This window comes from Perca flavescens, chromosome 7 (genome assembly GCF_004354835.1).
Source record: "Perca flavescens isolate YP-PL-M2 chromosome 7, PFLA_1.0, whole genome shotgun sequence".
NCBI lineage: Eukaryota > Metazoa > Chordata > Actinopteri > Perciformes > Percidae > Perca > Perca flavescens.
In genome coordinates, this window is record NC_041337.1 from 33,313,852 (window position 1) to 33,340,451 (window position 26,600).

At 41.8% G+C, this 26,600-nt stretch overlaps 2 protein-coding genes across 4 annotated transcripts in view; both read left to right on the forward strand.

The window, feature by feature from the left end:
* Nucleotides 1–18,076, forward strand: part of LOC114559305 (tumor necrosis factor receptor superfamily member 14-like) — a 40,356-nt gene extending 22,280 nt beyond the window's left edge. Inside the window, exon 13 of the transcript XR_003693055.1 lies at nt 14,716–18,076. The gene's annotated coding sequence lies outside the window, so the exon portion shown is untranslated. The remainder of the gene's footprint in view (nt 1–14,715) is intronic.
* Nucleotides 1,901–15,938, forward strand: LOC114559301 (tumor necrosis factor receptor superfamily member 14-like). 3 transcript variants are annotated; one of them, XM_028583896.1, is made up of 10 exons: nt 1,901–1,953; nt 8,954–9,088; nt 10,039–10,132; nt 10,303–10,428; nt 10,584–10,739; nt 13,562–13,652; nt 13,755–13,933; nt 14,046–14,077; nt 14,156–14,203; nt 14,287–15,938. In XM_028583896.1, the coding sequence occupies exons 2-10, from the start codon at nt 9,050–9,052 to the stop codon at nt 14,362–14,364; spliced, it is 843 nt and encodes a 280-aa protein (XP_028439697.1). In that variant the 5' UTR covers nt 1,901–1,953; nt 8,954–9,049; the 3' UTR covers nt 14,365–15,938. The 3 variants fall into 3 exon arrangements, with proteins under 3 accessions (XP_028439697.1, XP_028439694.1, XP_028439695.1); XM_028583893.1 differs by lacking the exons at nt 1,901–1,953; nt 8,954–9,088 and having other exon boundaries at nt 9,657–10,132; XM_028583894.1 differs by lacking the exons at nt 1,901–1,953; nt 8,954–9,088; nt 14,156–14,203 and having other exon boundaries at nt 9,657–10,132.
* Nucleotides 18,077–26,600: the final 8,524 nt, after the last annotated feature.

The following is a 26,600-nucleotide window of genomic DNA, read 5'->3' on the forward strand; positions in this document are numbered from 1 at the left end:
CGGCCGGGGGCATTCGTATTGTGCCGCTAGAGGTGAAATTCTTGGACCGGCGCAAGACGGACGAAAGCGAAAGCATTTGCCAAGAATGTTTTCATTAATCAACTTTGTTATGCTCATTTTCTGTAACTGGTGAGTGGTGGCCTAGAGGTTAAAGAAGCTAGCTTGTATCCGGGAGGTGGCTGGTTCAATCCACAGACTGACAGGATAAAATCTGGGTGGGGAAAGTTAAAAAAACAGCGCTTATCCCTCCCTCATTACCACCACTGAGGTGCCCTTGAGCAAGGCCCTTAACCTCCAACTGCTCCAGTGGAGCTGCTCAGTGGCCAGCAGATCAGACTGTGGTTGTAGTGGACAGCTTCCAGGTATGAATGTGGAACTGTGTGAATGTGACAGGTCGTCGTTGCAAATGAGAAATTGTTCTCAATCGACTTAAGATTTTTATTTTTTTTAGCTAAAATAGTTAGCTAATTTAGCTAAAATGATGCGTCATGGCAACAACATCCATTCATAAGGATTCGTCATGGTAAGGAGTAGCCAATCACAGCTTGAAATGGCCGTAACCTAACACAAAACAGGGGACATAACTTGAAGGGGTGGGTCTTGAAGCAGGGGGTGTGACTGGAAGGAAACCGTCAAAAAAAAAAAGTTTCTAGTGGGGACCAAGATATCATGAGGAAAGGAGACTTCATGTCTCTATAAAAGCTGGGAATGAAAAAAACGTATTTCCCTTAAAAACTTGAGTGAAGACTGGACTCTCTCCGCCACCCTACGTCGAGTCTCAGTTCTGCCTGGCCACACTCCCTCCAGCTTCAGTCCCGACCTGGAGCAACTCAACCTGTACTATTCCTCTCTGCACATCGTCCAGATTGTCTGTCTATAAACACTTGAACTGCTCCTCTGTGTCTGTGGTGCCTGTCTCTGAGTTCTGGGTCAGAAACGAGAGCCTAACACACCAACAGTTTAAAATGTCAAATGTGAATTGGTTTGTATCAATCTTAGTGTGTTGGAAGGTCGTTACATGAATCAGAAACACCAAAGGGAAAGGCAGACTTTCCGGGATCAGAGCAAGAATTTCAATGGATGTAAACAAATGAATGATATAGTTAAGGTAATAATATAATCAACTCGTCAAAGCTGGACTAAATTATCCCAGAGAGGCTAAAGATTCTTAAAAACCATTTCAGATTTGTGAAAGCTTTATTCTATTTGTGAAAATGCAATAAAGGGGGATTTCCCTGTTTTCCTTTACATAAGTAGACCACATTGGACCAGGTCCAGATCCAAAACCACTATTTATAATTTAGTCCAGATTTGATTAAGGTAGGTATAGTGGTTTTCAATGTGGATCTTGTTCAAAGTTGTCATGTGAAAAAAAAAAAAATAACCTGAAATCTCCCTTCATTGCATAAACTGTTAAATGGCACTTTCTGGAGAGTTTTGTGCAAAGAAATGGAGAAATTGAGTCTTCCATGATATGTGCAAAACTGCAAGGTTAAGAGCCTATACTCTGCATTGTTGTAATATCAACAGGTATTAAGGCATTTAGCATTTACATTACTGTTAATCACTCATCACTTGATTACACATTGTATTACCTTGTTATGATATAAGAAGTGACCCATACAATGTGCCAAACATAATGTGCTACATGAAGAGACAGCAGCATATGACAGTAGCAACAGCTGAGAAGATTTGGGTCTGTGGTGACCAGGTCCACCTCACACAAACTTCCTTCTCCCATTCTCTCTCTTTACTACTACTACTACACACACACACACGCACAAATACACGCGGCACTGAGTGGGGCTCTCCGATGCTCGGAGGCGAGGAGCGCTTTATTTTGAAAATATTGGGATCGAAAGTAGAACAGAATGCAGGCAGGCTGATTTCTGTTCTTCCCACTCAAGATAATGCAGCAGCTTCTCGTTAGCTTGAGTGGGACAGAAACATCAGGTAACGTAAAGTCAGTATTGTTCATTTTCTTTAAAGGTGGTAACGTTACCGCATTTCACATATACCAGTTCGGATGCCAGTTGTTGTTGCTGCTACCTCTGAAACGTTTCAGTGGCCCAGAAATGTTCTAGATCAACGTTAGCTAACATTGAAGTTAAAGTGAAAGGATATTAACGTTATCTCTCCCAAAGCTCAAGCAGCTTCTCTTAAAAGTGTTATTTACATGATAAAAGTTAATCAAAACTGGGATATAGTCTTACTTAAAAAAACAGCAGAATGAATCCGCTTCAACTGCAGACATTACGTCGAAGTTTAGTACGACGCTGAAGTAGGTTTTCGGTTTTGGCTGCGGAATATAATTTACATTGCTGAGCGATGGTTCTCCATTTTATGCACCGCCTACTGTTGCGAAAGCACAACTTTAAGGTAATAACGTCTGAAACTGCCTTTTTAGATTTGTGAAAGCTTTATTATATTTATGAGAACGTAATAAAGGGAGATTTGACAGTTTTTTTTTCACATGTTGGCAACATTGAACCAGAGCCCTTCAATCTCGCTACGGTTTCCTGGTTGAACGACATGTTTCATCGGTCGGAAACCATGAATGTATTAAGAGAACGTTTGGTGGTTGTGTCTCTCATTTATTGGCTGTGTGACAAGTGTCACCCTTCGGCAGACACATGTCTGTAAACTCGTGATCAGAGGTGTCAAAAGTAATCACATTCATTACTCAAGTAGAAGTATAGATACTAGGGTTTGAAAAGACTTTTGTAGAAGTTGAAGTATCAACTCAAACTTTTTACTTAAGTAAAAGTGTAAAAGTACTGGTTTCAAAACTACTTAAAGTATAAAAGTAAAAGTAATGTAAGGCAGAGATCTTCAGCCAGGGGTCCTCAAAGTCATTGCAGGGGGGCCTCCAAATTATTGTACATTTTTTAGTCTTTTAAAATTAAAATGCCTTAACATAATTCCAACATATTCTTAGCAAATATAAATTCCCACTGATGATAGGCTTACTGGCCTATAGGTAAGGGAGTCCCTAAGATATCAGCCCACAGATACAGTTAATCCTAGATTTACTGTGCCACATACAGTATGTAACATTAAAATATTATAAAATCATGCCAACAATTAATATTTTAATAGCTTATGAAAAAAGGGTATGTAAAAAGGCTTTAGGTTGCCCTAACTGTTATTGTAGGCACAGTTTAATATGCAACTTAATTTCATACAATATGTAGTAGGGGGTCCCTGCTACATCTCACTTTAAGTTAAGGGGTCCTTGGTTTAAAAAACGTTGAAGACCCCTGATGTAAGGGGGAAACAATGCCATTAAGGACAACAGCTTAACCCCAAAACATTAGGACAAAATCATATGACTATAATAATGTAATATTATTATTATTAATTACATTTATATAGCGCTTTATCATAGATACTCAAAGCGCATTTGGGGGGAGGGGGGACTGCTCTCTAACACCACTAATGTGTAGCACCCACCTGGGTGATGCACGGCAGCCATACAACGCCTTGCGACGCCAGAACGCTCACCACACATCAGCTAGTTAGGGAGGGGGAGGGGAACATATTTTTAGTGGTGGGGGAAACCGGAGAACCCGGAGAAAACCCACGCAGACACAGGGAGAACATGCAAACTCCACACAGAAAGGATTTGAACCCAGAAGCTACTTGCTGTGAGGCCACAGCACTAACCACTGGGCCACCGTGCTGCCTTAAAATCATACCTGCAAAATAAGAAGGGCTGAAAAAGGTGACACATCTCTTCTGTGTTTTTCAGACAACGGCAGCTACAGTCTGGTGTTACAATCCTCTCCAGTGAAATACAGACACACTTTTACACCGTTTAGCTGTCAGAATGGTAACCGTTGTGTAACCGTAGGCTAACGTTAGCTGCTGCCAACTGTAGTGTTGACTAGCGTCCCGTGCGGCGATGTTTCAGTTCCCTCTAACGTCCGTTTTCGGAGCATCAGAGAGAAGCGCAGGCATCTAAGTGGCTCCTAAATAAGGCACCGAAATCAGCCTTGCTATTCGGTCCGGTAGATAACGGTCGTTAAGGCACCGGGTCTGTGCAGGTTTGATGGATCGCGTACAAACCAATAGGGTGTCGGAATGACTATGTTTATACTTCTCATCCAACCACAATCACATTCACTCTCTCCGATGGAGCGATTTGGATAGGTTTTTTTGTGTGTGTTTTTTAGAACGATGACGAGCTGGAATGAAAACAAGCCGAACTGAAATATGAGTAACGAGGCTATTTTTAAAATGTAAGGAGTAGAAAGTACAGATAATTCCGTGAAAATGTAAGGAGTAGAAGTAAAAAGTATGCTGTAAAATAATTACTCCAGTAAAGTATAGATACCCAACATTTTTACTTAAGTAAGGTAACAAAGTATTTGTACTTCGTTACTTGACACCTCTGCTCGTGATAAAAAAGGCAGAGGTCAGAACACGGGGCAACGCACCCACCCCCGTTTCCGTTAAAAAAAACGTGTTGCTATAGGGCTGAACGTGGCCCAGTTCCAGATCAAACCCCACTATAACTGGACTTGTCATATCTGGACTAATTTATCCCAGAGAGGTCAAAGATTTTAACATAGTTTCAGAATTGAGAAAGTGTATTTCTATCTGTAGAAATGAAGTGAGAGATTTCATGGATTTCTACCATGTAGCATAGGCGGCGCTAGGCTATTTTTAGGGGTGCTGAAACACCCCTAAATATCATCTCAGCACCCCTGAAATAAAGTCCTTATTGTGATAATGTGAGATCGTTTAGTGCTCAAAGTAGTGGCGGTTTGTGGCACGGGCGAACCGGGCAGCCACTTAACTTAAAAAAATATATAAATAACCCTCTGTGCTGCGAAGCGTTTTTCTGTTTTCCATCATTTCACTGTGTGGGGAATTGGCAGATCAGCGCCCCCAGCAGCTGCAGGCGCCCTGCTTGCTGAGAGAGGTCAGCACCCCCTACTTTCACAATGAAATGGACTAGTCCGTCCCACAGTGCGCCGCCAAATAAACAAACGGTGAAAGGAGAAATGGGAAGTACACGGAGACGGAGCAAGACGAGTCTAAACTAGAGATGTTCCGATACCGATACCAGTATCGGTATCGGCTCCGATGCTGCCTAAAACGCTGGTATCGGTATCGGGAAGTACTGGAGTTTATGCACCGATCCGATACCACGTAATAAAGCCCTAAAGAAAATCTATGTTAAAGTAGATATTTATGTTCTTTTTCCGTTATAACTGACTGTCAAACTGGACAATAAAAGAAAGTTCTGTGGCGTTCATTGTTTGTGTTTGTTCATGTTTCACAAAGATAGAAATAATATCACATCCATACAGGGATAGTAGTATACAGTTAGTAAACATAATAAAACATATGACACACTGGATCAGTAGTCGGTATCGGGCGATACACAAGTTCAGGTATCGGAATCGGTATCGGGAAGCAAAAAATGGTATCGGGCCATCTCTAGTCTAAACGGTCTAAATCTTTCTGTTATGTCAATGGTCTAAACGCCAAAAGGAAAAAAAGTTACCCAAGCGGCTCAAATAAAAGAAAAAAGCGAAAAGACATGTTTTCGGGAGTAGCAGGACCTTCATCAGCTCTACTTTGGTAGCCTACACAATGCATTCTCTGTTGATTAGTTGATTACATTTGCCTTCTGGTTGAAAGCACAAAGGAGCGAGGAGAATAGAGAGGGAGAAGGGCAGAGAGAGCAAAATGAACAAGGTGAGAAAATGGCTAGGTAGCCTATAAGACATGTATATAGTAGGACTACTGTGTTTTATTTTCTCTTTTATTTGAAGATTATTTTCTAGTTGATTACAAAATGTTTTGTATGTGATTGTCAGTGATATGACGGGGGGAGGGAGATAGAGAGAGAGAGAGAAGGATGGAGAGAGAGTGGACAAAGAGAGAGACCTGGAAGAACCAGGTGAGAAAGTGGACATATATTATACGGGCAAAAACACTTAAAACATTCCATTCACATTATATTTACATATGCATTTCATGGAGGACTAGGCTCTTAAGAAAAAGAGATGTTGTGTTTTCCCCATCTGGTTCAGAGGCAGTATTAGATTAGATGAAAAAGTTGAAAATTAACAGCAGAAAAAAACATGAATAATCTTGTCTAAAAATATGTTAAGGCTTATTTTACCATTCAAGGTATGTGCAGGGGTGTAGCTCCAAATTCTGGGCCCTGTGAAAGGCATTTTCTATGGGCCCCTCCCTGCAGCCAAAGCTATGAATTCTAGCATATTTTTGGGCCCTCCTCACATGAGGGCCCTGGGCACTCAGTCCCCTTCCCACCCCAGTCCAACACCCCTGGGTATGTGTGCTGCAATAATCATGCTTTGTAGTTTCCATCTTTTTTCACAGCAGATGCCTTGATAGTTTGTCATAATTGCATATCTCAATCTGTCTATTTCTTTCCCCAAAACTCACAAGAAGTCATGATTTAAGGGTTTAAAAAAAAAAAAATCTTACGGGAGCATGCCCCCAAACCCCCCTAGCTTAACTGCTATCAACTTTTCATTAGGGGCTGAGCACCCCCAAAGGTCAGATCCTAGAATCGCCCCTGCCATGTAGTCCACATTTAACCAGGTCCAGATCAAATATCACTAAACCTAGACTTGTTAAATATGGACTAAATTATCCCAGAGAGGCTAAAGATACTTTAAAACACAGTTTCAGGTTTGTGACGCCTTTACTGTAGATGTGAAAATAGCAGTGCTACAGATTCATCTCTTCTTTTTTTCTTCAAAAGAAAAGCAGAAACATGATTTTTTTTTTAACCAATTAATAAACAATCCAAACATCTTCACAGATTGGCCAATTGGTTAATTTACTCTTCTTATTATTCTTTCAAAAAGTCACAGTGATTGTCTTCACCTTGCCCAAAGCCTGCACTGTGGCCTATGTAAGGTCCATGATTCAGCCATTAGTGCGCTTGTTCTTCATTTCATCTGAAGACATTTTTTATGAAAAGTCTCCTGTCAGTACTTCAACACAGTTATCAACATTTGATTACAAAATCATCTAATTAATCTTATTTATGTGTCTACTAGGGCTGGGCAATATATCAATATTATATCGATATCGTGATAGGAGACTAGATATCCTATTAGATTTTGGATATTGTAACATGGCATAAGGTGTTTATTTCTGTTTTTAAAGGCTGCATCACAGGAAAGTGATGTCCTTACCTGAATGTTCTATTATTTGTCTTTAGCCTCTTAGTTATTAAATACACATAATTGATGCACCAAATGTCAACCCTACAATATCGGCGCAATATCGATATCGAGGTATTGGGACAAAAATATTGTCATATTTGATTTTCTCCATATCGCCCAGCCCTAGTATCTACTAACATCTGCCATCATTTCAGACCCTGCTCCTCTCCTCCTGACCACCACATGTCATCATTGTGTTCCTACCTTCAGTCACCTCACACCTGCCTGCAGTCATGATTCTCATAATCCAAATTATCCAAAAGTTTATACTCTAGACCTGCACAGTAGCCTAGTCATTTGCCACACTGTTGATCATGTCTCATAGTCATAGCACTGCAGCCATAATCTGCTATTTTTTTTTTTACATTTTACCTGTTCAACCTTTTGGTGTCCTGTGCCTACTGACAAAGCTTTCATGATTCTGAAACTGTGTTTTAAAGCATCTTTAGCCTCAGGCAGGGATGGTAACTATTTCCAATATATACCTTTTTTATATATATATATATATATATATATATATATAGTTTGAAATGGTCTTTACACCCCAACAGCAATTAATAACCTTTTGGTTTCTGAAAAAGGAGTGAGAAAGATCTGTCATCTGTAGCTGCTATAATCCTGTAGAAACACCCACCAATCACTGACTCGCGGCCCATTTGAAAAGAACCATTGAAATGCCTCCTTGTCCCAATGTGAAAAGGAAAGAACCTGAGCTCAGTGTGTGTTGTTGTCGTTGCCAGAGTTCCTGCAAGACTGAGAATGGAGAAGTCATGTGTGTTTAGAATATTTGTTATGATAATATTAGATGTTTGCCTGCAGGTTAAAGAGACGTGAAGTGAAATTGCGACCCTTTCTTCGCTCTGCTCTTATCTTGTGAGATATTGGATCATTTGATCTTTTTTAGTATGGTACATTTATTTAAATTGAACTATGTAAGAAGTTTAGAGAGGAAATGTCTCTTTGGTGGAACTGATAACGTGACGAGCCATCAACAACCAGCCACTTCTTTACAGGAGGTCACAAACCTTTTGGAAACCATTTGCAGTGACCAGTCAATAAACACATTCCCAGTGAAGGGTAAAAGCCTTAGAGGATACACATGTGGCTCATCATTTTGAGCTCCTCTGAAAGCCTCCTCTCACTTCACACCTTGGCTCCTCTGTGACAGTTATGGCCGACCTCGTTGATTTCCTGCTCATGCGTCTGATTCGGTTTATTTTCACTTTGTTTGAACTTTGCACAGCAGTAAGGTGTCAAATTTGTTCATTGTGCGCTCAAGGTAGCCCCCTTATCTTTACAGTCTGTGGTAGCAAAGTCCAACAACAGCTCACGCTGCATTACAAGTATAGTAAGTGATGTTAATCCAATACACTTTTTGTCAAATTCAATGAATATCTCCTCATGGTCACCAAGCTCTCTGTTTTCTGTGTGCGCTGAAAACAAATTGGAAAACATACAAGTGTGCGAGTGCAAGAACCACAAAACACTTTTCCAGCCAATCAGCAATAGGCAGTGAAAGTTGATGGTAGGGGGGAGGCAGCATGTGTATGTGCCGGCCTGCCAGTAGTTATCTGTTGGTGAACCTGGGAGTTTCCGAAGGGAGGGGGTTATATTTGTTTGGCAGTTGAGTTCAAATATCACCGATCTTTGTGCAGAATGACTTACTGCACCTTTAAAGCAAACCTCTGCTGTGTGTAGTGTAATCTCTACACGATAATGTTGTTTTTCTTTCCTAGATGGTGTTCCTGTTTCGAATGTTACGTCTCTCTTCCTCCCAAATCTGAGTGAGATGACGTTTCCAGCCCTTGGAAACTGTGATCCTGCCTTAAACTATGATGTTTAGAAAACATTTGACTGTTGCACCATTGCTGGTAAAATAATGTGTTATCAAAGCAAGCTTTTATTTGCTTGTCAGCAATTCTTACTGTACATCATATTGCTTCTGTCCAACATTTCCTTCTTTATCAAATACATCTTTATATGGGAAATGCTGGTATACCTCCACCTTAGCAGACTAATGTGTCAACAACCCTAATATGAGGCTTCATAGGAGAATTCAACTCTCTGTATTTTATGTGCCAGTCCATACATTGACTTTGTTGTTATTTGTCCAATAGTCTATATCCTTGACGTTCCACTTCCGGGATTGCTCCGGTGCTGCAGGAAATTGCATTCCGCCGGATGCATGTATTTTCTGTTTCCTTCCTCTTTTTTTTGTGTTTGAATTTTACATTCGGTGGATTTCTGAGGACTATGGTTAACTGCTCCTCAGATCTCTGCAGGGTAAATCCAGACAGCTAGCTAGACCATCTGTCCAATCTGAGTTTTCTCTCGCACAACTATTTTGCAGTGGGTCTGTGCGGAGTTTAGCCCATGACGATTCTGATTGGTTTAAAGAAATGCCATTTAACCAGAGCACGTTTTGCTCCCATCCCCAAAAGCTGTGTGGAGTAGCCAGACCCTCTTTCAACGCGCTTTGGAGGAGGGTCTGGAAAAGCAAGACCATTTCTCCAATGACTGTCTGATGACACAAATGCGACCTCATTACCTCTCGTGTGACTTCATGCTATAACTCATTGTCAAAGGTTAAATAATGGAAACTTATTATAGTGGGATTGAATGTTAAAACACGTCTCACCCCTTAATTCCAGCTGTAGTAGATTTTTATTTATTTTTTATGTTTTTGTACATTTAACTTCACAAAATGCAGTTAGGTTTCGGTCAGAGTTCATTTCAACAGCTTCTCTCCATGTATTTGATTTGCAGACTGTTCTGTATGTTCCAACCAGGCTTCACTGAGACAAACTTTCTTACCTCACAGATACTTGTGCTGGGTGTCTTCAGAGGACATAACCTCACATGTCATCCAACAGAGTATCGGAACGAGGATCAGTGCTGCCCTACATGTTCTATTGGTAAGATCTGATTGAATGTGCACTAGCGCCACAAAGGGAAGCCAAACACCTGCCCCCACACTGACACAGAGCATGGCAGTGCAGTGCATTTAAATTTTGCAAAGTATCTCTTTTATTATAAACATTATATTGCATTCAATTAAATTGTTGGTTTTCTTTTTTTTTAACAGGAAGTCGAGTTAAAAAACATTGCACAGAGTTCAGAAGTACTTCTTGTCTGGATTGCGATGAGGGAACATTTATGAATCGTCCTACAGGTCTTACAGAATGTTTTCCCTGTGCACGCTGTGATTCAGGTAGACTTCTGTTTATGTTTCCTAATTATTAGTAGAAACATAACACTAAAGATTGATTTTTGAGTATGTAGCTCTCTAGTATATTAGACAAAATAAAGTTTATCTTCATATAAAAGTTAAGTATCTTCATATTTAACCTCTTTATGTGTTGACAGGTTCTGGTTTAAAGATAAAGACAGCATGTACGACTAAATCAGATACAGTTTGTGAACCACTGGAGGGATTCTACTGTCTGTTCTATTCAGGAAACAGCTGTGTGGAAGCACAGAAACACAGAAGCTGTCAACCAGGACAATATATCAGCCAAAATGGTCAGTTCCTCGTTCTGAATTTAGGAGTATAGGTATAGTTTAAGTTGTATATGAGAACACCAAAGTTCAGTGAAAATGAACTTGAACCTGCAAATGAAAATTGCTGTATTGCTAAATCTGGCAAATTTACATGTTGGACTCTGTGCTCATGGTAATTAATGTGGGTTGTCCCTTTCTAAATAAAGCAGTTTAAGGTGCTATATAAATACTGTGAAAGTATTAAATTGTCCAATCCACAGAGAACTTCACACAGCCCGTATTCAGAAACTGTGCCTTTTAAACGAGCCATCAGGACTTCCGTATGATTGTGATGTCACCATTATTACAACTAGAGGCAAAGTCCCTCCCTTTCCGGTTTGTCAATTTAAAAGACAATTTTGCTTCCCACTAGAACGGGAGGGACTTTGCCTCTCTATCGGAAGAAAGTGCAGTCATTCCCCGGCTGCAGTAAATGCATGTATATTCAGACAGACAGTATGATATTGATCTTTCTCCAGTCGTTCGCTGATCACCTATCACATGACTGACACTCTGTACCAGTAGCGTAGGCAGAAATCCCAGTGTGGGTGGGCCCCGAGAAAATTAGGTGGGCCGAGCCCATCCAAGACCAATAAAAGGTACTGATACACATTTGTTAACCTGACTAGGTAATTACAACTATACTTGCATGAATGCACCACAGTTTAATATAAAAAGCATTATAGGCTACGGCCCGATCTTGCACCCAGCGCAATTGCCTTTTTACACCGACGCATGTATCATTCTTATTTTGCACCCGACGCACAGCGGACTTTTCCCTCCACAGACGCACGTCGGGTAAATTAGGGAATGTATTTGCGCTCCCGGGGGCGGTTCAGCGAAAAGAGGAGGCGTGTTCCGGCGCAAACGTTATTGGTGCTATTTTGCGGTTTCAGAAAACAATTCCGCCACTGACCAGGAAAAGCTGGTCTAAAGTCAGTGGTACTAGTCTAAAGTCAGTGGCGCATTATTCAGATGCTATTTTAGGGGCGCATGCTTGGCCATAATGTAGCGTGTGCACAATGCGCATACACTTCTCTCATCTAAACGGACGCAGCAGTTCCCATTTTTGCAAACCATACATAATTACAAGGAAAAATATTACTGAAAATGCGCTTCAGGTGTTTGGATCGGTCAGGAGGCACTTCACAGTACAGTCCTCAAGAAGTCCCAGCATTCTTTGTGGCTTGTTGTGTTTTACACAACATTTCCATGAATCGTGGATGTGTTGATGACATAAAAGAGGAAATATTAGAGGACTTAAGGAGACGTGATGTTTAACTACGGCGGGATCTGGTCCGGGAGTAATGCGCGATGTGCTCCTGATGGAGCGGGTGGACGGAGATGGAGTGGGGGGGAGGAGGAAGGGGCACAACAGGAGCAGGTGGTGCGTTTGGAGGCCCACGCTCCATGGCTGCAGCAATCCTCTCCAGACTTGAGGAGATGCTCCGAGAGGCTGCAGCAACATCGCCACCCGGCCAAGACGGGCATATATTACTTTGCCGCATCACGGACAGCTCCCGCTGGCGTGCGCCAGGCAAATCCGCCTTCATAATAGCAATCCGCCATGGAACAAACGCCCTGCTCTTAAAGGGAATGTCAGATGACACTCTGATTGGTTTATTGCACGTTACGCCCAAACCACACCTAGCTACTTCAGACCAACCCATTTTAGATTTGCATCGGGCACAGGAGTCATTTATCCCGCCGGTATAATAGCAACAGCGCTCGAGATCCGCCCACAAAGCTACTTGCGTTTTGCGTTTCATACTTGCGTTTCAGATCGTTAAAATAGGGCCCTACATTAGTAGTTCACTAACAGGAGAGCGCTGCAAGGCTAAATATATAATGTGTTCTATTCAAAGCTAAAAAAGCATGGAAAAGTCTGTGAACTGTCAGGTAAACATAAAGCAGACCATGAAGCCACACCAAACATCACTACTACCAAAACAAAGGCAACAATTCGATCTAAGGAGCCTGACTGCCAGTCAAATCGAATATACTATCCCTTTGTGGAGAAACAGCTGATTGTTGTGCATCTCTCTCTCGCTCTCTCTCTCCCCCTCCCTCCCTCCCCTTCACGGGGAGAAAGCGGATTGTTGCACACGTCTCTCTCTTTCACAGAGAAACAGCTGATCTAAATTCAAAGTGGTTTTATTGCCATTGGAAACTGACGTTTACATGCATGGGCCAAAGCAACATACACATATAGGCCTGTTACAGATCTCTCTTTTTCTTTTTCCCATAGGGAGACACACACAGCTGTCAGACGCAACGGCATCATTATTAAAGCTTTAGATAAAGCCACACCGGGCAACGTGCTCGGCAACGTTAAAAATGACACTTGAACCGCGCGCCAACAGGAACCTTGTGGCCTCGTAAAATAGGCCATGTTTCATATTAACTTTTGGTTACTTTAAATATTTAAAATTGCTTTTCTGAACGCATGGCTGCAGGTGACTGTGTGCTTTGGCATAGAGGGGCGGATGTCTTCGTTGGAGAACCAATTGCTGACGGGGAAACGGCTGAAGTAACAGCCACGTAACGTTACATTTTCTTTATAGGCTTTGTCTTTATATACAGTCTATAGTCGTTTACACTAGGCACGGGTTGAGGAGAAACTGCTCCTAACAGCGACTCTTAAACTTAAACTGCTTTGTGTCGCCATGAGCAAAATGTATGTTCCTCTGTCCTTTTGCAAATTATTAAATTAGATAGAAATATATCATATAACACTTTGATTCCTTCATAATATGTACAGTATACTGAACTAAAAATATAATAAATATTATTTGTATTGGTAGGAACAGCATTAAGGGACACTGAGTGCTCTGACTGCAGAGATGGAACATTTTCTGATGGGACATTATTGACATCGTGTCAGCCACACACACAGTAAGTGAAGCTTCAGATCAGACATGGACACACCTGAACTCTTCCAACAGCAGCATGGTTCCCTACACATGGTCCTGTCAAAATGTCCCTCTATCATTCCAGATGTCCATCATTGGATCTTCAGCTGATAAAACCAGGAACTGCTTCAACAGATGCTGAATGTGGAGAACACAGTTCAGGAGCTGTGATCGGTGCCGTTGTCGGGGGGCTTGTGACCTGTTTAGTCGGACTCGCAATAGCTCTGTTTTTGGTGTGGCGTCTCAAAAATAAGAAAGACACAGGTATGATTGGCATTTAGACAATTAAAAGATTTATGTTTTTAATACATGATATATTTGTCAGAACATTATGTTGTTGATTGAGGTGCTTTTCATTGGTAATGTTTTATTACAGGAGGGGAAGGAAATGCAGACAATCCCCAACAGGTATGTTCTTTACTGTTATTACTCAGTCCATGTTACTGTATTTTAGTAGTAATTAAATGATATCACTCTTTTCATCAGTACTTCAAAAATAATAAACATCCACATGAAGAAGAAGAACAGCTACAGGTAAGACAGTTGTGAATTCTTAACTGAAATGTTACAAATGTATAATATGTTTCTGTTTAAACTCAATTTATTTCTCTCCTCAGGGTCTGGCTGTGATAAATAAACCCAGAGACCGTTCATCGGACCCATCAGAGGGGAGTTCCATGTTCGATAAAATCTAGTTGGATGCTGACACATTGTAAGTTGTACAGAAATGAATCGGTCCAAGGTGAATTTTGGACACTGTGCTCCAAAGTGAACATCTGCTGGTCTGCAGCCTGCATCACTATCTTCCAGAGATGTTACTGGACAGAGACTAGTCAGTCTGGAATAACAGCTTGGAGCAAGTCCCGGACTAAGTCTGTAACGGCTCCAGGCTCTTCACTCAGAACTTCTGCTCCATCTCTCTCACCTGGACATTTTGCTGCTTGTACAGTGAGCTCTCCTTGTGTGGAACTCCTTAAAGGCCAACATGTTCCCATCCCTGTCATTCCAAGCCACAGATCACCCAGACATCATGTGTCTGAAGGCAGGTATCATCAGAGAGCTAACACCTGGCCCCCCTGCCCCCCCGGCCTCTTGCCTCTACTGAAGCCCCTCCTCACCAAGCTTCTGTCAGGACGGCTCTGCTCAACGCTCGCTCCCTTACCAACTAGACATTTCTTCTCAAAGATTTGTAGGGAAAATTTTGATTTTCGGATCTTTACTAAAACAGAGTATTGGTCCATCATTGAACTTTGTCCTGCAGACTTTAACTTCATCTAGGACACCGAGGCTGTCAGGCCGTGATGGTGGTCTGGCAGTGATTTTTAGAAATGGTGTAGAAATCGGTTGGCCTCTCAAAGTCCAACCCCACGTCCACTTCGTGAGAGGCGGTAACAGCTGTAAGTACGGGATTGCAGGTACGGGTGAAGTATGGAGGGAGGCCACCCGAGCCATTACGGTAGCCGTGAAGGCCTTCCTGGAGCCACCCAGAAACACGCTGGCAAACGGGGCTCCGGTGAAGCTAGGTGGGCCAATCACCCGCATAGTGGATAAACATGATTACAGAAACATTCATGGATAACATTCAGCAAGGTTTGGAAGTAGAAGGTGTCTCCCCCCAGACAAATATGACGCTGGAAAACTCAAGCCGGAAGCACGTTGTTCAACCAAAAACAATCCAAAGATAGGCTCATGGAACGTTAGAACAATGTACCAAGCTGGTAAAGCATCTCAGATAGCAGTGGGAAAGAATCAGTCCAACCTGTCCCTAACAGGACTCAGTGAAACTAGGTGGACTCAATCAGAAAATACTCACCTTTCTAGTGGAGGAACAATAATATAGGTGGGACATGACCAGGATAATGCCCCACATACAGAGGGAGGAATTTCTTGATATTACTGAGCTTTATGGTGTGGGATTGAGTTCCACTCTCTTGACCTTCTGATGGACCAAGCTGACTGACTGAAAGAACTTTTCTGCAACGAAATAACCTAACCTTCCCTCTCTCTCCCCTTGTGACATGATCAGTATCTTTTCTTCTGTTTATGTAAGCAACAAGCTGCGATGGAGCTAGGTTATAAATGACTTTATATACCAAGCACACCTTTACATATTTCATTAGGTCTTTCCAGCTTAAAATCTAGGTTTCAGTGTGCGGGGATACTCTGGACTTAGTTTTTTCACACTGTTTTACTATGATCATAAGTGTGTTCTTTATAATTTGTCTTGTTTTATAGATCTTATTCCCCATAAACATTTTTTTTGCAGGCGCATCAGAGTTAATTAATCAGAGTACAGTTGAAAATTCCACTGCCTTATTTGTCCCTGAGTTGTCAGACTGTAGTGATGTGGGGACCCTGGTCTAGTTATTGAATCAACATTGTTCCTCAGTTTTGGATTCAGTGGCTCTGTTTCAATCTGTTAAGTCTTCACCTTAGATATATGATTCAATTCACAATTTGGACTCCCTTTCTCCTGTTCGATTAGAAGATCTCCAAATGTAATTCTTAATGAAAAATGCGGTTGGAGTGAACAAATAGATTATGTGTAAAAAAAAAAAGAATAATCTCAAATTTTGTAGGAATCATTTGGAAAATTGGTCCACTTCTTAATAGATCCTGTTTATTGACATGATATTATAGTTTAATGTATCCATATCTTCCGTATTGTAATGTTGTATGGGCCAGGACATATTCCAAATACTTACACAAACTTAATTTAATCCAGAAATGATTTGTTAGGATTGCTATAAATTTAAAGCCCAGGGATCCATCCTTTCTCTTATTATTTAAGCTTAAAATACTACCTATAAATAACATAAACATTCTGCAAACATATATATTTATCTAAAAGGTAAAATACCAAAGCCACACTATACCAGACCATTTCCAACAATGTTTCCATAATAGCACAAATATTCATTCCATGTTAACGAGACAAACCAGCCTGCTGTACCTTCCTCCTCCTCGTACCACCAGCAGACCACTTTATAAAATACGGAGGAGTTTAATACCTACACCACACATGCAACTCCTCCTCCCTACCTGTATATAAAAGAAAACTAAAAGAAAAATTGTGCTCAGTGCATATCTAGCCTCCTGATGGGCAGATATTGAAATGATTTACCAGCTTTATGAACTCTTCTTCTGCTTTTATTATCTTAATTATTATTATTATTATTATTATACTTTATTAGTCCCATCACTGGGAAATTTGTCTTGGACACCGTGCATAGTCTAGTCATGCAAAGCAACACGATCAAAGTACATAAAAACACATGATCAAATACGTAAAAACACAATAATGATAAATCATTCACACAATACAGCATCCATTAAAAAAAAAAAAAAAAAAAAAAAAGACAAGAAGGCAGTTCACAGTATTTCATTTCTATTTAGCGCCTTGATTGCATTAGGAACAAAGGAGTTTTTTAGTCGATTGGACCTGCACATCAAGACCCTGTACCTCCTTCCCGAAGGTAATAATTTAAAATTGTCATTCAAGATATGTGTATCGTCTCTCACAATTTTCTTGGCGTGATTTAGAATTGAAGCATCAAATAGCTCTTGGGGTGATCGTTCCCCCACACCCCCTATAATTTTAAAAGCCATGTGCACCAATCGTCCCAACCTTGATTTTAATTGGACAGTCAAATTACCATACCATGCCGTAATACCATATCTAATCAAACTCTCAAAAATAGACTGGTAGAACAAATACATAATTCTCTGATTTACTCCGAACGCTTTTAACCTTCGTAAAAAATATAGCCTCTGCTGTAACCTGGAACAAAGATTGTTGACATGAGAAGACCAACATAGTGCATTATCTATATAAACTCCCAAGTACTTATGTGAAGGTACCTGTGCAATGATATTACCATATATCATTACCGGACTATGGTCTCTTACACTTCTAGGATCAAAAATGATCTTTACAGTCTTGGCTCCATTCAGTATTAAGAAGTTATTATCGCACCAGCCAACAAATCTGTCTACCTCAGAGAAATAGTGTGAAACATTATCTTTCCTTTTTAATAAGCTTAAAATTGCATCAGTCATCAGAAAATCTCCTGCCTTTGAGTGTAATCACAAATCCTGCTATTTACCAAATTGAGTTTAAACCTGTTACTCTCTCTAATTATGTTTGTTATTCTACTTTTGCCATATTGAGTTAATTTCATGTCCTTTTTTATTTTTATTATGTTTTTTTTTTTTTTTTATTCAGGGAAGGTTCACTGAGAGTAATCTCAAGTAAGCCTCTCTTTTGCAGGAACGCCCTGATCACATAGTAGTCGTCCCTTTATTGTTGTCACATAGTCACAAGTACCAGCGAAATTATCAATCAACCTGACCATACATATACAAACATACAATATACAATGGGGTAGACAGGACAGAAAGACAGGGTATTAAGGAAAAGAATACAGCATGACATGAGGAGAGGTGAGGAGAAAAAAAGGCAACTCCCGACTGTGCCCCTATAGGAGTACAGTGTGGGAAGGAAAAAAACACCTCAGCAACATAAGCACATGCACACGAGACTCGCAATGGGGGAGGGGAAACCAGCACAGGCAAGCAGCCATCTGGTCCTGCAGCCGTTACAATTGCACCTGACTGCAGTACGCAGATCGGGGTTGGGCCAAATGTGGGCGGAGCTAAACGTTTGACTCCGTGGGCGCGCCTTCTGGTGGCGGACATCAGGCAGCACATTCTCAAACGTCAATGCAACACCTTTATAATAATTATAATATATGTTATATATAGATTATAATACCTTTTATAATATAAATTATAAATAGATATATAGATTATAATAAATAATGATATTTGAATTGTAAAAAGGAAAAAAGAACGGGGTTGGGTTTAGGAAAAGAAGAACAGGGAAAGCAAACATGACTCCCGGGAAATGAGCCCTGGTCTCTGGGGAACGCCAGACAACAACTGACGGTTGTTAAGGCAGAGGCGGTGTGCCCCTGGCTGCCTGCCCGCGGACGGACGCTGCCTGCCTGCGGACGGACGCTGGCTTCCCGCGGACGGACGCTGGCTTCCCGCGGACGGACGCTGCCTGCCTGGGGACGGACGCTGCCTGCCTGGGGACGGACGCTGCCTGCTTTCGGACGGACGCTGGCTTGCCGCGGACGGACGCTGCCTGCCTGGGGACGGACGCTGCCTGCCTGGGGACGGACGCTGCCTGCTTGGACGGACGCTGGCTTGCCGCGGACGGACGCTGCCTGCCTGAGGACGGACGCTGGCTTCCCGCGGACGGACGCTGGCTGCCTGCCCGCGGACGGACGCTGCCTGCCTGCGGACGGACGCTGGCTTCCCGCGGACGGACGCTGGCTGCCGGCTGGCTGCCCGCGGACGGACCCTGCCTGCCCGCGGACGGACACTGCCTGCCCGCGGACGGACACTGCCTGCCCGCGGACGGACACTGCCTGCCGGCCGGTGGTCTACAAAATTTCCCGGTAGATGTTTTGGTTCCACTCCGCCGCTGGGTTAAGGAAAAGGATAACGGGGAAAGCAAACGTAATTCGCGGGAAACGAGCCCATGTCTCTGGAGGACGCCAACAACGGACGGTTGGGTTAAGAAAAACAACAAAGGGAAAAGCAAACTTCACACGCGGGAAAAGATCTCCGGTCAGCTTGAAAGTCCTGTGTTTTCCCCTCAGACCAATTGCCAGAGTGATAGAGAAATGGCTCTGCCAATTGCTATTTGACAAGTGGGCGGAGTCAAACGTTTAGCTCCACCCACATTGAGCCACTCCTCGATCTGCGTACTGCAGTCAGGGCTTACTCGCCGTTACGGCGCTGGTCACAGACCCGCCCGCCTGACTGGGGCTACAAAGCGGAGAAGGCGCTGGATAGGGGGTGGGGGGTGATTGCATATCTGTATATATGTAAGTAAGGAACGCAAGAGTATGCCTCGCTGCAGTGCTCAAGGGGGAGTGATTATTCAACACCGGCCTCGGCCAAGGCCAGCGCTGGTTCAGGGAGCCGAAAAGATAAGATTGGAATTTGTTTTGTCTTAGGGCCAGGAGCCGCAGTTAGTCACTCTCGACTTCTCTGAAATGTCCCCTCTGGTCTCCGATCAGATTGTGTCATTAGCGCCGAGAGACCAGTTGATCAAATCCATAATTCTTGGTTTAGGAGCAGTGCAGAGAGAGAGACTCTCGGTCGTCCCACATTGACACAGTTCCACATTCGTACCTGGAAATTATTATTATATTTTGTTATAATGACCTGGTGAGGTCAGAAACGCGTAGAGGGGGGGGAGAATTGTATATTTTACATAGACTGTAACAGTCTGATATTTCAGCACAAAGCTGCAGAAGCTGAATATTATATTCCAAAACATATATGTTTATTTTTAAAGCTTAGATTTTAAATTACATAGCAACAATTTAACAATTCGCCCTTATGAAATCTAATCTCGGCACGGCTGTCTTGGAACGCAATAGACAGACGGTGGCAGGATACCCCAATACTTAAATTCCACTAAAATGTAACCGTGAACAATCAGTGTTGGCCCTTCAGTCTGTTGAGATGCCTCTCCAAACGCAGAAACCAAGCGCAATCACATAAAACGTTAAGAAAAAAGATCCGTATTTTGCTGTAATCTAATGACACAAAAAAAAGTAATCCACAGATCAGTAGATCCACAAAAAGGTAAATGATACGGTGTATCCAGCAAGTCCTACGCGCGTCACATTCACCAGCCAGCTCCAAACAGGTGACCGAGGCCTCTCCACTTCGCCGTTTAAACAAAGTGGAATAAAAGCCCAAATCTACACAAAACACCTGCAAAACAACATCTGCAGCACACTGTTCGAATGCCAGCACACTGTTTTTCAAAAGGCAGAGGCGCGAATGACACTGCAGCCAGTAAATTACTGTAAGTTCAAATAATACAGAAAGAAACTATTTACAGTTAAATACCTTAAAATTTAAAACCAGTATGCTTAGTGTAAATAAACTGCTGCAGCCAGTAAATTACTGTAACTTTACAGTGACAAGTTTTACAGTGTAGAATATTTACAATAAAATGTGTCATTAATTTGATTTTTCTGCAGATTTTTCACTGATTTTAAACAAATTAAACCGACAGAAAACCAAAAAGGAAAAGAATTCTGTTTGAGTCTGACTTGTTTTGGTCAAAGGAGTTTATGTTGGGACATGTATGAAGTGTTTTGGTGGTTGGAGGAAGTTTTGGAATTTAACCTTTATTTATTCAGGGAAGGTTCACTGAGAGGCAGCCTCTCTTTTGCAGGAACGCCGTGATCACATTCACACAGCTCCACATTCATACCTGGAAGCTGCCCGGTACAACCACAGTCTGATCTGCTGGCCACTGCAGCTCCACTGGAGCAGATGGAGGTTAAGGGCCTTGCTCAAGGGCACCTGGTGGTAATGAGAGAGGGACAAGAGCTGCTCTTTCACTTTCCCCACCCAGATTTTATCCTGTTGGTCTGGGGATTGAACATTCCAGTCACGAGCTCTCTTCTCTAACCTTTAGGCCACCACTGCCCTTGACTGTCCCGACACATTTTTGGTAAAGCCGACTGTAATGAAGAGTTTAAAAAAAAATATTAAGGTAAATAAAACAGGAGAAACTGCAATACTGCTCTTAGTTTCTCCTTTTTTTAATACTTCAAATACATACTGTAAGTATTGTATATATTCTACATGAATTGAAAGTTTTTGTTTATATTGAGAAAATCATTGTGTTTCTGTTTTTTATTGCTTCTTTTTTTAAGCAAACTGTAAAAGGAAATAAAAGTTTGAATTGTAGTGTTGGGCAGTGAGTGTTTCCATTACTATTTATAAAAAAAACTCCTTACATAAGTAGGTTTTTTAAAGAAAGTGAAAGTACCAAATAATATAATTGAAAGGCTTACATAACTTGTCTACACACAAAAAAGAAAGTTATTTACGCAGGAGAGGATTGTTTTTTATTTTATTTTAAGAAGGTGTGACAATTATTTTTAAACCTTTATTTTTTTTTTACAGAAAGGACCATTTCAGATCTCTATAGATCTTGCAAGTACAAAACGTGCAAAAGAGAACAGAAAAAGAAACAATAAAAAGAACTTTAATATCACAGTTTTAACACTGTTACAGCTGCTGGCTCCAGCTGGACCGATGGACAGAAAGCTACACGGGTCCAACTAGTCCAGTTCTAGTCCTTTCAGACTGATGTTGCACCATCACTGGTTCCATCTGTGTCTGCTGTGTAGCTGATTGAGTTTTGGATTTCATCCACAATGGCTTCTCTTGCTGACCTGGGTAGGTCACTGCTCTGCTTTACTATGAAAAAGAACCGCGAAAGGATGAACAATAGATAGTATAATTACTCGCTGAATACTTACAGGTAGTTATTTTATGAATACTATTAGGCTACCTTTTAAGCTAAAGATTGGGTTACCGTAATTTGTGTATTCCTTGAAAATGTAAATCATTGCTAAGCCTCACTGTCCCATGTTGTGTCCCATTTTGACAATACTACTCACCCTACTTTATAATATACACTGGAAAAAATTGCAAGTTACAGTTAAGTAAAGTAACAAATACTCGGCATTACTTGTGCTGTAATTATTTGACGCTGTTTAAATGAAGAAGAAAAAACAGCAGTTAATGTTTTACATTAAATTGGATGGTACGTTAATGTTAACTGAGTATAGAAGAAATAAAAACTGGCATCATGGGGGATTCCTAAGGTCAGGTCTCAGTTATTTGTAATTATTCTCCTAGCAACAGCCACCGCAGCATATCTCATAATTACCTAACTAAAACTCAGTTGATCAGCAGGTGTTAGTGAGGACTACAATAGGACTGTATATAAACTTCACTGTAGCTGACTCTGGTCTCCAACTTCTCCCCAGGTATGTCTATTAAAACATGGACGGAGACAACTCTCTTTTTGCAGAGGTGGATCTACAGGGGGGTAAGGGGGGGCAGCTGACCCCCAACTGCAACAATTAATTTATATTAATTAATAATAAATTATAATTGTAAATATAATCTTAGCTCCCTGCCCCTCAAATACTTAGCTACGTCCCCTGAATCAAACGTTGTAATAAATGTAATGTATGCTAAAGGCGAGTCAGCATCAACAACAGCGGGTCTATTACGTTAGCCAAAAGTCAAATCGCTCCCTCGTGATTTGTAAGAGCATTCTGCCTTTTGATTAGTTTGGATTTTAGTAAAGACAAGAACAGCATAATACTAAATATTACAAACTGGCATGTTTAAATTCATAACGTTTACAGAGGGTCGCCGTTTCGGTGGCGTTGCGTTACAACACACTATACAGTGCTTGCTGAAACCCAGTGGCGATTTTAGACCCTTTTTAGGGGGGCTCAAGCCTTGTGTGCATGTAATAAATCTCTTCTGATGTTTGTGAGGCGTCCGGTATACTCGCCGCAGACGACCTGTCGTGCGCAAATGTGACGTCATGGGAGCGCCGTAACTGTTTATACTCTCGCTGTTGGTCACTAGTTGCAGTCTTCTCCTGAACAGAGGTGGCGCTAATGAAGAAAGGCTACCGACTTTGCTATTTCTACGGACTAGAAGAAGAAGAAAAAGGTCAACAACGGCAGAACTGGCAGCAGCATTGACGTCAATGTTTCGATTTAATTTGATGACCTACTAAGTGGGATCAAGCCTTTCATTCACCATGAAATAATTCATCTTAACCCGGTAAGTTTACAAGAGAGACTTGCAGTCACTCTGAGAGAGTTGCCCTCGAGCTCGTTCACACTTCCTGTTTCCACTTTGTCGCCGCTGAATAAAATAGAGTGGTGCACGACCTCTGGTCTCACACTCAAAATCCTGACGCGTCAGCGACATCTGTCATTCTGACGTTACATTGGCGCACGACAGGTCAGCTGCAGCGACTGTAAAAAGGCCTTTAGGCTACTTATTAGCTACAGGGCCCTACAGTGTAATGTAATACAAGGATAACCAGAGCTTTTCACATCTTGACTTTTGCAGGCCAGAGTAGCTGGAGAGATTAGCTGGAGCCTAAAAGTGGGGATATTGTTTAACTATGTTTTGTGTCTAAGTGACGGATGGGAACAACAATCTTTGACATTGGTTCAGTATTAAGCAAGACCGCTGCTGTCTGCAGTCAACAAAACAAGCTACAATGTAAGTTAATAGGGCAGCTTCTATTTATGTCCATAAAAGTGCTTGTTTTACCACTGATATTCTAAGGGCCCTATTTTAAAGATCTAAGCACACGGCGTGAAGCGCATGGCGCAGGTGCGTTTAGGGCGTGTCCAAATTCCCTTTTCTAGTTTGACGGTGGAAAAAAGGGTCCGTGCACTGGGCGTATGGTTCAAAAGGGTTGTACTTAGTGTCTTCATTAATTATAGGTGTGTTTTGGGCGTAACATGCAATAAACCAATCAGAGCGTCATCTCCCATTCCCTTTAAAAGCCGGGCGTGTTTGTACCTTGGTGCATTGATATTATGATGGAGGATTTGCACTGTAATATTTTTATTTGTAATCTTTTGCATGTTTGTGTGCTGCTGCGCTTCCCAGTGTGTGTAACAAGCATAGTGTGCGCGGGCTGTGCACAAGCCCATGGGCGCAAAGATGGGCGCAGGTGCATTTGCTATTTAAACAACGTGGGCGCTGGACGGTCTTAAAATAGCAAAGACATTTGCGTCAGGCTTTGTGCTGCGCTGCGGCGGGTACAAGATAGGACCCTTCTCTGACAACATTATGGAAAGGTCGACCTTTCTGTTAAAGATTAAGATCCTTTTTTAAAACAAAAAGATCCGTGAAATTGCATTCACTAAAGCCACCAGACTCCATGTAAATAAACAATACTTTTAGCATCATAAAATACACTTCTTTCAAAGTCGACAGAAAACAAAATAAAACAATAAAAAGCCGTTTTGGGTGTTTCCACTTTTCCGACCATCACAACTCTAGTTTTGGTTGAAATAAATACATAGTTTACACTGATTTACATGTGAAAATATGTTTTCTCTATACATGCTAAAAGTATTGTTTTTTAAATGGAGTCTGGTGGGTTTAGAGCTGTTTCTGGTTAAACGGAAAAGTCTCAAAGAGGTTTTAAAAAGGCCTATCTTTGTAGGGATCCTTTCTATAATGATGTCAGACACTTAGAATAACAATCTGAGCCTGTCAGTGGTAAAACAGCACTTTTAGTGGACGAAATTGATGATGCACATTTGCCCCATAGGGTTACATTGCAGCTTGGTCTGTGGCTGCCGGTTACAGCGTTCACGCTTAATACTGGACCAGTTCCAAAGGTTGTTGTTCCTATCAGTCACTTACACACAAAAACATGGGAAAATGGGGTTCAGGTTACCCTTTAAGGTGCACGAAAACTCAATAAACGTTGCACACGCATCAGGGCTGGTGATAAGTCTGATATTTCATGGGTTTCTTGTTTGTGTGTGACAAAATTGCTCAATAGCGCCCCCTACAAATATTCAAATTTGAAGTCTCCTAATTTTAACCTGACTCCGCCAGATAGATTGCTTCGCATTTGCTCGGCATATCCATCTGGGAACTTTCCGTTGGAGAACTTTTGGGAAGGGGCGGAATACTAGTTATTTGATTGGATGAACCATCTGTCTATCACCTATGTTGGTGATAGACGGGCCAAATCAACCAATCAGATCCACGAAGCATATGAAAATACAACCACAAGCCCGCCCCTGCTGCTGCAGGCAAAGCATAGCTCGTTAGCTCAGCATGCAAGCAACATGTCGGTAAAGGAGATTTGCCGTTTGTGTAACGAGAATTTAGGAATAAAAGGAATCATTTCAGGTTCCCGGACCATATTCCAAAAGAAGGATCCAAGAGAAAAAAAGCATTAGCGAGCGGCTAACAGAATTAGGGCTACTGCTGGCTGATAATACTGGTTAGCTGATTGGATAAACCATCGGTCTATCACCACCTAACCCACCTCAAAACCAACGCTGATTGGCCCGGTCGTTTGGCTATCGGCTCCAAATTTTCTCTGCCTCAAGATGCCAGACTGATCTGCGAGTGGAAAACTGGAGCTCGCCAGTTCAGGACGGTCTCACGAGGCTATCCTCCTTTACCTTTTAGGTAGACTAGTAGATTGTTGCAGCCAAAATGTATGTTTTAGCGGCAGCTTTTTTTCTACTTATTGGCCTTTAACCTGTTACTGCACTTTAAATAACCAGCGAAGCGCTCCCCAATTTAGGTCATCATGTTTTACGTCCCATCTCTTGTTTCTCCAGCATCCACATGCATGTGTGTGAATAACTTTGTGTGTGTCAGTCGCCTGCTGCAGAGAGCCGACCGGATTGTAACAGCAGCCGCTTTTACCGACTTTGGAATGAAAAATCGTTACAGCGTACTTTGATGTTAAAATGTGTACAGGTTTGTTGGTAGATGTGAGATGTTTGAGTCACACTCGACTTATCTTCATTTTTCATACCAGAAACAAGGAAATTAATTTGGAGACGTACGTGTGTTCTCAGCATCTGACGCAAAAGTCTGGCACGGGCAACTGCTGTGATTGGTTGAAGTCGTGGGAAACTCTGGTTATTGGTCAACTTTCTGTAAAGTTGCGGTGATTGGACAAAATTGCGAGTCACACTGAATTCACTGAGATTGGTTGAATTGGCGTGAATTGTTGCAATCGAGACATAGCAAATTTCATAACGTCTGAACCATTTGACGTAGACATTTGTGGAAAATAGAAATGGCACAACATTTGCAATACATAATGCCAATGCCACACACTGCACACAGGAAATAACGTCTAATTTGTGTACGCAGTGTTGACGGTTGTGCAAATGCACAGCCGCGCTAACACCGACCTGCGGGGAGGTACGATGGCCGGTCCCTCGCTGCTTTAAATGTCTGTTTTTGTACATATAACTACATCTACACAAAGTGCAATCACATTTTTATCCATGAA

Coding starts and splice junctions, on each gene's coding strand:
- LOC114559301 (XM_028583893.1), top strand. CDS start 9,922: ATGCAGTTAGGTTTCGGTCAGAGTTCATTTCAACAGCTTCTCTCCATG. Junction 10,740..13,561: donor ACAATATATCAGCCAAAATG/GTCAGTTCCTCG, acceptor TTGTATTGGTAG/GAACAGCATTAAGGGACACT. Junction 13,653..13,754: donor TCGTGTCAGCCACACACACA/GTAAGTGAAGCT, acceptor CTATCATTCCAG/ATGTCCATCATTGGATCTTC.